The following is a 14,540-nucleotide window of genomic DNA, read 5'->3' as shown; positions in this document are numbered from 1 at the left end:
ACTTTGGATATTGTGATGTCATAAGGGAAAGGGAAATGGGACTTGATATACCGCCTTTCTGAGTTTCTGCAACTACATTCAAAGCGGTTTACATATATTCAAGTACTTATTTTGTACCAGGGGCGATGGAGGGTTAAATGACTTGCCCAGAGTCACAAGGAGCTGCAGTGGGAATCAAAGTCCACTGCACTAACCACTAGGCTACTCCTCCACTCCACTTGACACACAGTAAGGGAGGAATAGTTTTATAATGTACTTCTCATAGTAGTACCAACCCTGGATTCCTGGTCTGAAGAGCAGACTCTCCATCTCCTCAGAGTGCATTACTGCACCAGGAGAGCTGCAGCTCCACCAAAGGTCTTTTTGTTGCTGAAACTGTCTAATGATTAAAAGGGAACTCAGACACTGCCATATACAAAACTACCCTTTCAATTTGGTTTATCTGTAGAGAATCTAGAGCCTAAAACCTGTATTGTGGCCATCTGATTTCTGTGTTGAACAACAGCCGACGGCTTGCAGACTTTTTTTTCAAGAAGACTGCTGTAAAGCTTGTTTTCTTTGCATTTATAGCGCTGTGTAGCTCACACAGTCTCGCCATCTCGAAAAACAAAGCTCACTAGCCTAAAAAAATCGATCAGCTGTACAAGGAGTCATCGAGTGAAAAACTTCACAAAAGTCCTGCGTGAGAAGGAAACGGACAGTGCGACACTGTAGGCAAACAAAAAACGGAGACAACGTTCCCGACGTAAAACCAGCAGCGGATCTTGAAAGAATGGATCTCCTCCAAAAGTCCTACAATCCAACAGTGGCGCAGAGAAATGATTGACTCTATGAAGTTTGAGTGGAGAGTGGCTGGGTCTGATTTGAGGTTTTCAGAATCTGCCTTCTTCCGTGTTTGGACACCTTTTTGGCAAACGCTCACTCCAGCCGGGAAAGGACACCTTATGAACATGTGAACCCCTGTGAGAGACTTAAGAGGCATATTTTCAAAGCACTTAGCCTCCCAAAGTTCCATAGAAACCTATGGAACTTAGCCTCCCAAAGTGCTTTGAAAATATGCCTATTAGTGTATATGTATCTTACCATTAAGGGAGGGAGGGAGGGAGGGAGAAAAGTGTGAGCATAATTTTCTTTACATTTGGTAGAGTTGGTAGACATGTGAGAGTTTAAAGTATTCCCAGTGTAAGTTGCACTAGTTGTTGAAGTAAGTTCCTCAGTTCCCCAGGACCAAAGTCCACCACCCTAACCACTAGGCCACTCCTCCACTGTTGCTACTATTTGAGATTCTACATGGAATGTTGCTATTCCACTAGCAACATTCCATGTAGAAGTCGGCCCTTGCAGATCACCAATGTGGCCGCGCAGGCTTCTGCTTCTGTGAGTCTGACGTCCTGCACGTATGTGCAGGACGTCAGACTCACAGAAACAGAAGCCTGCGCAGCCTTCTACATGGAATGTTGCTAGTGGAATAGCAACATTCCATGTAGAATCTCCAATAGTAGCAACATTCCGTGTAGAATCTCCAATAATAGCAACATTCCATGTGGAATCTCTAATAATAGCAACATTCCATGTAGAATCTCCAATAGTATCTATTTTATTTTTGTTACATTTGTACCCTGCGCTTTCCCACTCATGGCAGGCTCAATGCGGCTTACATGGGGCAATGGAGGGTTAAGTGACTTGCCCAGAGTCACAAGGAGCTGCCTGTGCCTGAAGTGGGAATCGAACTCACTTCCTCAGTTCCCCAGGACCAAAGTCCACCACCCTAACCACTAGGCCACTCCTCCACTGTTGCTACTATTTGAGATTCTACATGGAATGTTGCTATTCCACTAGAAACATTCCATGTAGAAGTCGGCCACTGCAGATCACCAATGTGGCCGCGCAGGCTTCTGCTTCTGTGAGTCTGACGTCCTCAGACTCACAGAAACAGAAGCCTGTGCAGCCTTCTACATGGAATGTTGCTAGTAGAATAGCAACATTCCATGTAGAATCTCCAATAGTAGCAACATTCCATGTAGAATCTCCAATAGTATCTATTTTATTTTTGTTACATTTGTACCCTGCGCTTTCCCACTCATGGCAGGCTCAATGCGGCAGGCAATGGAGGGTTAAGTGACTTGCCCAGAGTCACAAGGAGCTGCCTGTGCTGAGAATCGAACTCAGTTCCTCAGGACCAAAGTCCCCCACCCTAACCACTAGGCCACTCCTCCACTCAATGTTTACTATGCTGTGATTGACTACATGACTCACAATAAACAGAAATTGAAAATTAAAAAAAAAAACAAAAAAAAACCCCAGCAGCGGAACCAAAAGGAGTAGACACAGACCACAGGCTTTTCAACACAAGAGGAAGAAGGCACTAGAGGTAAAAAAAAAAAAAAAAAAAAAAAAAAAAATTAAAAATAAAAATCAATAATTGTTTAAGAAAAACAAATATTTATGATAATATCCATCAAAAAATAATATTAAAATAAAAAGGGTGTCTAACTGTTGGGTCTCCATGGGTGATCGAGTTACTCTCTGGTGGGATTAATGGAGAAATTAGACCTTACCTGCTAATTTGCTTTCCTTTAATCCCTCCGGACCGGACCAGGATTGGACTCTTGGGTTGTGCTCGCCTAGTCTCCACCTGCTGGTAGGCGAGCACAACCCAAGAGTCCAATCCTGGTCCGGTCCGGAGGGACGCTAAGGAAACACCAGTTGGACAGACACAGTTTTTTATTTTTATTTTTTGATGGACATTTGTTTTTTTTATGAAACATTTGATTTATTCCTCTTGTGTTGAGAAGCCCGTGGTCTATCCCTACTCCTTTTGGTTCTGCAGGTCTGACGCTGTCAGGAACCTGATGCTGCAATGGGATTTTCATATTACCACAAAGGCCCTGATCAGCCAGTCAACGGCAGGTTTGGACGACTGATATCTGCAGCTTTTAAAAAGATTAATACTCCTGCCCATAGCCAATCGGTTTTATCAGCCGATGCCACCCTGCAGTCCCCAGGGAGAAGCCCTACAGTCCTGGGAATAATCCCGGCCATCTGCCTCTCAGCACAGTCCCTACCAGTCACCTGCACAAGAAAACATAGCAGTCCTGGGTGTAGAAATGTCCAAATTCCTCCTCGGGCAAACGTGCAAATTTCTTCCCCTCCAGGACAAAGCCCTCCATTCCATCCAGGTCTTCATTCCACTCCTCCATCAGCTGCTCAGCCTACACGAGAGGGAGAGAAAATAGTGTCAAGACAATATCAGGCCCTCAAGCAGCCACGTTATGTAGATCGAGTGCTCAGGACAGAGCTGAAGGAGGCAAAACTATCAGACAGATCAGGAACCGCGTCAACAGCTATACGACAGGGGCACGAGATGGCAGAGCATGGATCCCTGCACGACAGACACTACTACTACTATTTAGCATTTCTATAGCGCTACAAGGCGTACGCAGCGCTGCACAAACATAGAAGAAAGACAGTCCCTGCTCAAAGAGCTTACAATCTAATAGACAAAAATAAAGTAAGCAAATCAAATCAATTAATGTGTACAGGAAGGAGGAGAGGAGGGTAGGTGGAGGCGAGTGGTTACGAGTCAAAAGCAATGTTAAAGAGGTGGGCTTTCAGTCTAGATTTAAAGGTGGCCAAGGATGGAGCAAGACGTAGGGGCTCAGGAAGTTTATTCCAGGCGTAGGGTGCAGCGAGACAGAAGGCGCAAAGTCTGGAGTTGGCAGTAGTGGAGAAGGGAACAGATAAGAAGGATTTATCCATGGAGCGGAGTGCACGGGAAGGGTGTAGGGAAGGACGAGTGTGGAGAGATACTGGGGAGCAGCAGAGTGAGTACATTTATAGGTTAGTAGAAGAAGTTTGAACAGGATGCGAAAACGGATAGGGAGCCAGTGAAGGGTCTTGAGGAGGGGGGTAGTATGAGTAAAGCGACCCTGGCGGAAGATGAGACGGGCAGCAGAGTTTTGAACCGACTGGAGAGGGGAGAGGTGACTAAGTGGGAGGCCAGCAAGAAGCAGATTGCAGTAGTCTAAACGAGAGGTGACAAGGGTGTGGATGAGGGTTTTGGTAGAGTGCTCGGAAAGAAAGGGGTGGATTTTACGGATGTTGTAAAGAAAGAAACGACAGGTCTTGGCGATCTACTGGATATGAGCAGAGGAGAGAGAAGAGTCAAAGATGACCCCAAGGTTTCGAGCTGAGGAGACAGGGAGAACAAGAGAGCCATCAACAGAAATAGAAAACGGGGGGAGTGGAGAGGTGGGTTTGGGGGGAAAAATGAGAAGCTCGGTTTTGGTCGTGTTTAATTTCAGGTGGCGTTGAGACATCCAGACAGCAATGTCAGACAAGCAATGTCAGACACAGCAACGACTTACCTCCGTCAGCGGCATGGCAGGCTGGCGCGGGAGGAAGAGAGCTGTCAAATCAGCTTTCATCTGATCCTTCTTCTCCGCATCTTTCTTCACTTTCCCTGTCAGCCCTTCGTTTTTCAGCACCGTCTCTGCATTGCGCGTGTAATCCACCTTCAGCACATCATCCCAGTTCTTAAACTTCGACTTGAAGACCTTGTAGAGGAGAGAGGGTCAAAAACGGTTACCTCTCTTCCTTTCCCATTACGAGATACTCCTACCCCACATATTTGTGAGACCCCCCCTCTTTCAAAGAGGAGATTATGTGAATACTAGTAAAACATGCCCGTTTCTTGCGTTAATGAAACGGGCGCTAGCACAGTTTCCTTCTGAACTTCCCCCCCTCCCTACTCTCCCCTTTCGGCGTTCTGATGGCAGTGGCCGCCATTGTTGCGGACCTTGGCACGCCTCCTTCAATCTGCTGCGTCGTTGGTTGTGAAGCCACTGACGCCATTGCTCCGCCCTCGACGTCATCACGTCTGACGCGAGGGCGGGGCCCCAACACAGTGTTTTCGGTGGCTTCACCACCACGAAGGCTTCGAACCGGAAGAAAGTGCCCGGAGGACCTGACAGTGACGTCAGTGTCCTCAGAACGTTGAGGGTGAGTTTTATTATATAGGATGCTCTGAGGGAGAACGCTCTCAAAGACTGCTAAATCCAGAGACAGGCCTAAGAAAGAGGGCACTGGTAGGAGGTAATGTTATAAAGGAGCATCTACAAAGAAAAAAAAAAACCCACTTCTTACAAAACACATGCGAACAAGCACAGGCACCGACAAGGGCATGCTTCCTTATCCTTACTTAGACCTTAACTTTACATTCTCAGGGGCAGAACTGCAGTATCATTTAAAATGATATGCCGCAGTATTCCGAGAGGCAGGTCAAATTGGTTCATAACATGGAGAAATTATGCCTTACCTGCTAATTTTCTTTCCTTTAAACCCTCCAGACTGGTCAAGACGCATGGGTTATGCACGCCTACCAGCAGAGGGAGACTTAGAAAAAAAAAAAAAAAAAGCTTACTTGAGCATTGTATATTAATCCTGAGCAGAACCCAGCCAGTCAGTATTTCAATTAACAAAGCAGAGGAAGAAAAGCACCTCACTACAGCTGTATCCCGCACCAACAGACATCATGCCGTGCTTCCACCGACAGGCTCAAACAGAAAACCTGTCCTTGCATTGAAAAATCCAACAAAGGGCTTGTTAAGATACATATACAGAACTGAAGAAAAACATATATACAATATACCACACACAGCAACCAAAACCTAGAACCAAACATACAGAGCATCCATCACCACCCCCTCCCCCAAACTAGCACCACTCTATGGTCATCAGCACATGAGAACGAAGGGGAGGGCCTTTGACCGGTCTGGAGAGTTTAAAGGAAAGAAAATTAGCAGGTAAGGCCTAAATGTCTCCTTCCTCAGCAACCCTCCAGACCGGTCAAGACGCGTGGGAAGTACCAAAGCAGTAATCTCTACGGGTGGGACCCCCCGCAGTCCGGAAGACAACACTGCGGCTCCAAAACCAACATCCTGTCTTGCCTGTACATTCACCCGAAAATGCTTCACGAAGGAATGCAGCGACGACCATACTGCTGCCCTGCAAATGTCTTGAGGTGGAATCAAACTGCTCTCTGCCCAGGAGCCTGCAACCCCCCCCCCCCCCCCCGAGCAGAATGCACCTTAAGCGCCACTGGCACGGGACAATCGAGCAGAATATAAGCCGACACAATGACCTCCTTCAGCCACCGCGCAATAATCACCTTGGATGCCGCAGCCCCCTTTCTCATGGCCACTGTAGAGTACAAACAGCCGATCCGCAAGACGAAAAGCCTTCATCCTCCTCAAACAATGCCGCAAATCTCTCTTCACATCCAACTGTCCCAACTGACGCTGTTCTCTATCTCCTGCCTTATCTCACGGAACTGGCAAGGAAATTGCCCGATTCACATGAAAGTCCGAAACCACCTTGGGCAAAAAGGAGGGAACAGGCATCAAGGTAACCTTCTCCTGGGGAAAAAAGAAGGAAGGGCTCCCTACAGGCCAAGGCCTGCAACTCCGAAATCCACTGAGCCGAGGAAAATTACCACCGAAAATACCACCTTTGGCGTGACATCCTTACTACTCTCCAGTGGCTCAAAATGCAGCCCCACCGTCGTCTCCGAAACGAGTCTCAAGTCCCAGAAAGGTACAAAAGGACACTGAGGCGGCCTAATCAGCTTAACAGCGCGAAGAAAATGAATCATATCCGGAGAAGCAGTCAAGAACCTATCCTGAATCCGACCCCTGAAACAGGCCAGGGCCGCAACCTACACTTTCAAAGAGTTCAGCGCCAAATCTCTGTCCAGACCATCCTGCAGGAATTCTAAAATCTCTGAAACCGAAGCATGCAGAGGCCGATAAGATCTATCCTGGCACCGGCTCTCAAAAAAATGCCACAACTGGACATAAGCTAAGGAAGTCAACCTTCTCTGTGAGCACAACATGGTAGAAATAACCTTGGCGGGGTAGTCTTTCCTCCTTAGCCGTGTCCTTTCAAGAGCCGCAAGGTAGAGCTGGGTCTGGCATCACTACTGGACCCCCTGGAGGCGCAGAGGATCCCCTACTATCAGCCGTATCAAGTCCCCGTACCATGGCCTTTGTGGCCAATCCGGAGCAATCAATCACCAGACTAGAACACTGCGCCACACGCGGAATGACCTGACCGATAATAGGCCACAGTGGAAACATGTGAAGAAGAACCTGGGTCGGCCAAGGAAGAATCAATGTGAACCACTTTCAGGACCTACTGGTCTGCCGTGATCTGGTCCAACTCAGGTAAAACTCCCATAACCGAGAACCCACCAGCACCAGTGGCTGGACCCGGACACCTTCATTACAAATTTCTGCATGATAGTCCCCACGAAAGGACTGCATTCACTGGAAAACAAAACAAAACCAAAAACACTCCCTCTGGGAACCACCAGACCTGCCAGGTCGATACCACCTGGTCTCCCGAAAATGGCCACGTGAGGAGAAGACACGGCTTCCTGCCATAGGCCTACCCTTTGGAAAACCGAGGAACCAAAGCATCTCCAAGCCCTCACACCATCTTATCCACAAAAGGGAAGAGAACACAATTTGGATTTTGGAAGCTGCATCCAGCCGCTACCACCACTACCAGACTGGCTCAGACTGCACAGCCCTCTGCTGGAGACTGAGAAATACTGACCGTCTGGGTTCTGCACAGGGTTTAATACACAATGCTCAAGTCAGTTTTTTCTCACTCTCCCTCTGCTGGTAGGCATGCATAACCCACTTATCTTGACCGGTCTGAAGGGTTGCTGAGGAATGATAAAATACAACTTAAAAAAGAATGGAACTACAATCAGAACAGGAAAGACACAATAATAAACCAACATTCAGATCCAAATTTCAACAGGAGCATCGTTGCAACCTCACACTCAACCGAAACTGCGCTTACTAAAGTCTCCAATGACCTATTACTGGCTAAATCCAGAGGTCAATATTCCATCCTCATTCTTCTTGATCTTTCCGCTGCTTTTGACACTGTCGATCACAGCATACTTCTCGATACCCTGTCCTCACTTGGATTCCAGGGCTCTGTCCTTTCCTGGTTCTCTTCCTACCTCTCCCTCCGCACCTTTAGTGTTCACTCTGGTGGATCCTCTTCTACTTCTATCCCTCTGCCTGTCGGCGTACCTCAGGGTTCTGTTCTTGGTCCCCTCCTCTTTTCTATCTACACTTCTTCCCTTGGTTCATTAATCTCATCCCATGGCTTTTCCTACCATCCCTATGCTGATGACTCCCAAATCTACCTTTCTACCCCTGATATCTCACCTTGCATCCAAACCAAAGTTTCAGCGTGCTTGTCTGACATTGTTATCTGGATGTCTCAACGCCACCTGAAATTAAATATGACCAAAACCGAGCTTCTCATTTTCCCCCCCAAACCCACCTCCCCGCTCCCCCCGTTTTCTATTTCTGTTGATGGCTCTCTCATTCTCCCTGTCTCCTCAGCTCGAAACCTTGGGGTCATCTTTGACTCTTCTCTCTCCTTCTCTGCTCATATCCAGCAGACCGCCAAGACCTGTCGTTTCTTTCTTTACAACATCCGTAAAATCCGCCCCTTTCTTTCCGAGCACTCTACCAAAACCCTCATCCACACCCTTGTCACCTCTCGTTTAGACTACTGCAATCTGCTTCTTGCTGGCCTCCCACTTAGTCACCTCTCCCCTCTCCAATCGGTTCAAAACTCTGCTGCCCGTCTCATCTTCCGCCAGGGTCGCTTTACTCATACTACCCCTCTCCTCAAGACCCTTCACTGGCTCCCTATCCGTTTTCGCATCCTGTTCAAACTTCTTCTACTAACCTATAAATGTATTCACTCTGCTGCTCCCCAGTATCTCTCCACACTCGTCCTTCCCTACACCCCTTCCCGTGCACTCCGCTCCATGGATAAATCCTTCTTATCTGTTCCCTTCTCCACTACTGCCAACTCCAGACTTCGCGCCTTCTGTCTCGCTGCACCCTACGCCTGGAATAAACTTCCTGAGCCCCTACGTCTTGCCCCATCCTTGGCCACCTTTAAATCTAGACTGAAAGCCCACCTCTTTAACATTGCTTTTGACTCGTAACCACTTGTAACCACTCGCCTCCACCTACCCTCCTCTCTTCCTTCCCGTTCACATTAATTGATTTGATTTGCTTACTTTATTTATTTTTGTCTATTAGATTGTAAGCTCTTTGAGCAGGGACTGTCTTTCTTCTATGTTTGTGCAGCGCTGCGTACGCCTTGTAGCGCTATAGAAATGCTAAATAGTAGTAGTAGTAGTAGTACTCATAATCGCTAGGCCATCTCCCCAAAAGCCGTCTGAAACAGGAAAGTTTTTAATGCACTTCTGAATCTGACACAGGACAATTCTAATTGCAAGTGAGAAAGCAACACATTCCAATGAGCAGGGGGCCCAAACAATAAAGGCAGAACCTTGAGTCGACTCCAAACAGGCCTGAGAAGGAGAATTAAAAATCAACAATGTTGATCGTCCAAAGAATGAAGAGTTAGAATAGGCACATAGGCTATTCTTAAAGATCCGAAATAAGATGGTAATCCAGCATGTAGAGCCCGAAAAGTAAAAAAATTAATATATTGGAAGCCAGTGTTGTTCCCTAAGAGGAGACATTGTGTCATCATATTTACCAACATGGTATAAAAACTGAATGGAACATATGAGAACTTTATAAATTACATCACTGAAACAGGCAAGTCATTGGAAACTTTCATAGGGGCCCTGTTACAAAAAGATTGCCTCCATAGAGTGGAGAAACAGGGGACAGGCTCAAGGAATACCCGCTTCACACAGCACAGTATGCGGGACGAGGCCTGAGGAAGAGCCCCGAGGGACAGCGCTCTGGCACATCAAAGGAGGGTGTCATGTCATTTTTCTAAGTGCCCTAATCCTGTTCTTGATAAAAATTCAGCCAAGTTCAATGTGGAATTTATATTTATAAAAGAGCAGGATGTGTCCCTAACGCCAGTGGATACATACCCGACATCAAAATCCATTTTGGGAAGTATGAACTCAACTCCCCCTCAAATCACAAGTCAGGAACCTTGGAATATAGTTAGATTCAACACTTACTCTGATTCCCCAAACCCAAGCAACCTTCAAGAGCAGCTTCTACTATTTGCGACAGCTACGCTGCCTCTCTCCTTACATCGAGAAGGTAAATCTTAGCCCAGTTGCCATGGTAACATCAAGACTGGATTACTGCAATGCACTCTACAATGGTCTGACTACGAAGGGCCTGCACCAGCTCCAGTTGATTCAAAATGTAGCAGCAAGACTCATAGAAGGTTGCAAGCGACGTGACCACATCACACCATTTTTGCAAAAACTTCATTGGCTACCAGTACAATACAGGGCTAAATTTAAAACTCTATGTCCGATCTTCAAGGCCCTGAAAGGAAATGGCCCTGAGTATCTGAAGAATAGGATGATCCCCCACACACCGCCAAGGACACTAAGTCCTCCCAAGGACTTTCACTAACTACACCCTCTCCAAAAGACATTACACAATGTGATACCCGCAAGCGAGCCTTCTCTGGAGTAGCCCCCACACTCTGGAATGCATTGCCTGAAAGGCTCCGCTTAACACAAGACTATCTCTACTTCAGGAAGAAGGTGAAAGCTTGGCTCTTCAACCAAGCCTTTAACGGAAGAAGTAACTAACTTGTTAGTCTCACTCACACACACAAGGATTGACTCGGGCTGTACATACTGCAGTGGGACATGTTTATCCACTCCAACCCTAGCTGAGATAATATTTAACCATCTCTCTGACCTCGCGTGCAACTTTCTTCAAATCAGTCACCTTACTTTCAAATTCTTCCTACTTTCTTACTCATCTATATGTTACAACTTTGCCTTACCCTTCACTACCAATTATAATGTTCTAGTACATATTGTGTTGTCATTGCAAGTAGTATACCATGACATACTTTGTATTGTTGTTCGAATATTTTTACTGCTCTAATTGCCTCCTGCTCATGTTTGATCTATTCTTACTGTACACCGCCTTGAGTAGATTATATTATGTATTTAATTTTGTATTTGCGGTGTTCTCCTGTGTACTAATCATGAGTTATATTGTTCTCATCTTATGTAGCTAGTTTGTGGGTTTGCTGTGCTTTCCTGTAATGATTGGAGTTCTAATGTTTGTCCAATTTGTACTTATTGTATTGCTTCTTTTATAAATTGTAAACCGTTCTGTCTTGCAGTAGCAATAAGATACGGTATATAAATTGACGTAAATAAATAAATAAATAAAAAATTGAGTGAATTCCTTCAAAAAGGCGGTAAATAAATCCTAATAAATAAATAAACAAACCTCTTAAGAACAGCATTTACATTTTCCAAAGATTAACGATATACGATAAAATTATTATGGTAACTGAACTGAATCATATAAGACTTTTATATTGTTTTAATAATGTAAACTACTGTCTCACCTACCATATATAAAATGTGACCTTTATAGGGTTACTGCCGTAAACCCTACCGGTAGATAAACAGTTCCTACTTCAGCGCCGATTCTGCTTATGCAGATAAGTAGTCGCTACGTTCAAATTTTTTTATTGGGGTGCCCAATGTTTTGGTAGCATTTCAATTCTACATTTTGTTGCAATTTGAAATTTTGTTGAGATTTTGCATTTTTATTCTTAAGCACATGGTCACATATGATAATTAAATAAAGTACAATTTGTTAAAAAGACCTAGGGTCCAGCTTGGTAAATGACTGATGTTATGCAGCAGGAGACCTTAATAGCCTGGCCACTGTTCTACATCTGATGCTGCCGGTCCCTTTTTCTATATATCTTTTGCTCCCTTTGACATGTTGAATGTTTGATTGAGGAACGTAAGTCACCGTATTGATGACTAGTTTCCCCTTTTCTCTTAATGGAAACCTCAACCCCCGGCAGGTTTCTTTTGGAATATGCTGATGGGCCATGGGAACAGGATCTGAACTTTGGCAAGCATGTTTGGGCCTGAACTCAAGCAGCTAGAGGAATGGACCGATATTTGGCAACTAAGGTTTAATCCCCAAAAATGCAGGGTCATGCACTTGGGACGCAAAAATCCGAGGGAACGGTACAGTTTAGGGGGGTGAAGTGCTTCAGTGTGCAAAGGAAGAGCGGGACGTGGGGGTGATTGTGTCTGATGACCTTAAAGCGTTCAAACAGATAGAAAAAGTGACGGCCAAAGCCAGAAGGATGCTTGGGTGCATAAAGAGAGGCATGACCAGCAGGAAAAAGGAGGTGATAGCGCCGTTGTATAAGTCTCTCGTGAGGCCCCATTTGGAGTACTGCATGCAGTTCTGGAGACCGCACCTACGGAAAGATATAAACAGGATGGAGTCGGTCCAGAGGGCGGCTACGAAATTAGTAAGCGGTCTTGAATGCAAAAATTATAGGGACAGGCTTATGAACCTCAACATGTATACGCTGGAAGAGAGGAGGGAGAGAGGAGACATGATAGAAACGTTTAAATATCTCAAGGGCATTTATGTACAGGAAGAGAGCCTTTTTCAAATGGAGAGCTCTGGTATGAGACGGCATATGACAAAGTTAAGAGGGAATAGGCTTAGGAGTAACCTAAGGAAGTATTATTTCACAGAAAGGGTGGTGGAGGCGTGGAATGGCCTCCCGGTGGAGGTGGGGGAGTCGAGGACTGTTCCAGAATTGAAAAAGGCATGGGATAAGCATGTGGGATCGCTAAGGAACATGCAGAGGATGGGAAGACTGGATAGGTCATTTCGCCTTTATTTGCCATCGTTTCTAAGTGTACACAATCTCCTTCCCCTAACCCCACAATACCCTTTTGTTACCCAAGAGGAGTACCCATATGATCAATTGGGATACTTTAACCCTGGAAACAACCATTTATTTGCAGAAAAAAGCTTTGCAAGTTCACTAAATGTAAACAATGCTGCCTGGATGGATTCCTGGGGGATTGAGTAGGGGCATGGAGTCACCTGCTGCCCTGATTGTAATCACTTTGTCACCACTGGATCAGAAGAGCCTTACTGGGAGAGGGTGGCGAGACCTCAATCTGAGTTTGCTGGATACCTGGCACTCTGTCCCCTCCAAGTTCCGGATGACTGTGGCATGCTTGGGTCGATGCAGCATGCTACAGAGCTCCTGTCCCAGCTTCAGCGCCGCCGCCCGCACCAGCCGCGAAGACTTCCTCCCAATCCAGATGAAGACATCCGACCAGCAGTCCAGGATGTACACGCATGAGGTGTCTAGTAAGCTCTGGAGCTAGGAAGCATAGAAGATGGAAAGGTAAAATTATGTATAATCATACCTGATAATTTTCTTTCCATTAATCATAGCTGATCAATCCATAGACTGGTGGGTTGTGTCCATCTACCAGCAGGTGGAGATAGAGAGCAAACTTTTGCCTCCCTATATGTGGTCATGTGCTGCCGGAAACTCCTCAGTATGTCGATATCAAAGCTCCATCCGCAGGACTCAGCACTTAGAGAATTACACCCACGAAGGGACACTCTGCCCAGCTCACCACCGCCGAAACGGGGGAGGGGAATTAACCCAGCTCATCCCCACACAAGTGGGGGAGGGGAATCCGTCCAGCTCATCCCCGCGGAGCGGGGGAGGGACACCACACCCGCCGATGCGGGGGGATCTGGCTTATCCTGCAACCGCAACCGCGGGAGGAGCTGACTGACCCTAACCCCGCCGAAGCGGGAGGGGTACAAAGCTGCCCTACAGCCGCACGAAGCGGGAGGGAGTGCCGGCAGAATTTATGTCTCAATCCAGCCCCGTAAAACGGAGGGGAGAGGAATGCAGCAGCTCACTGTAACACAAACTCGTCTCAACTCTTGAAGAATCCAAGTGAAAGAAGAACTTGAACACGAAGTCCTCCTGAAGTAACTGAAGGCTAAACTTGAACCTAAAATTCAACCAGAATATAAACAGTACAGATATCTGGGAGGGGCTATGGATTGATCAGCTATGATTAATGGAAAGAAAATTATCAGGTATGATTATACATAATTTTACCTTCCATATCATCAAGCTGATCAATCCATAGACTGGTGGGATGTACCGAAGCAGTACTCACCCAGGGCGGGACATAGAAATCCCTGACCTCAACACTGAAGCTCCAAACCGGGCCTCCGCCCGTGCAGCCACAGTCAAACGGTAATGCTTGGAGAATGTATGAGCCGAAGCCCCCGTTGCCGCCTTGCATATCTCTTCCAAGGAGACGGATCCGGCCTTTGCCATCGAGGCCGCCTGAGCTCTCGTGGAGTGAGCCTTCAGCTGGATAGGCGGCACCTTCCCCGCGGCCACATAAGCCGCTGCAATGGCTTCCTTGACCCATCTTGCCACTGTAGGCTTAGCAGCCTGCAGACCCTTACGAGGACCTGCAAACAGGACAAACAGATGATCCGATTTCCGGAAATCATTGGTCACTTCCAAGTATCTGATGATGACTCGTCTCACATCCAGATATTCAAGAGCGGAGTACTCCTCTGGGTAGTCCTCCCTACGAAAGGAAGGGAGACAGAGCTGCTGATTCACCTGGAAGCGAGAAACAATCTTGGGCAGGA

The 14,540-nt window shown here is 46.5% G+C and overlaps 1 protein-coding gene across 1 annotated transcript in view; it reads right to left on the bottom strand.

Moving 5' to 3' along the window:
• Positions 1–14,540, bottom strand: part of FLII (FLII actin remodeling protein) — a 96,872-nt gene that overhangs the window by 21,333 nt on the left and 60,999 nt on the right. Inside the window, exons 20-22 of the mRNA XM_030211466.1 lie at positions 13,036–13,227; positions 4,368–4,556; positions 3,073–3,212 (exon numbers count right to left, since the gene is read on the bottom strand). Of these exons, the coding sequence (XP_030067326.1) occupies positions 3,073–3,212; positions 4,368–4,556; positions 13,036–13,227 (521 nt within the window). The remainder of the gene's footprint in view (positions 1–3,072; positions 3,213–4,367; positions 4,557–13,035; positions 13,228–14,540) is intronic.

Source organism: Microcaecilia unicolor, chromosome 8, assembly GCF_901765095.1.
Source record: "Microcaecilia unicolor chromosome 8, aMicUni1.1, whole genome shotgun sequence".
In the NCBI taxonomy this organism is placed as follows: Eukaryota; Metazoa; Chordata; class Amphibia; order Gymnophiona; family Siphonopidae; genus Microcaecilia; species Microcaecilia unicolor.
Note: the sequence above shows the minus strand (reverse complement) of the source record. Positions and strands in the feature narration are given on the sequence as shown.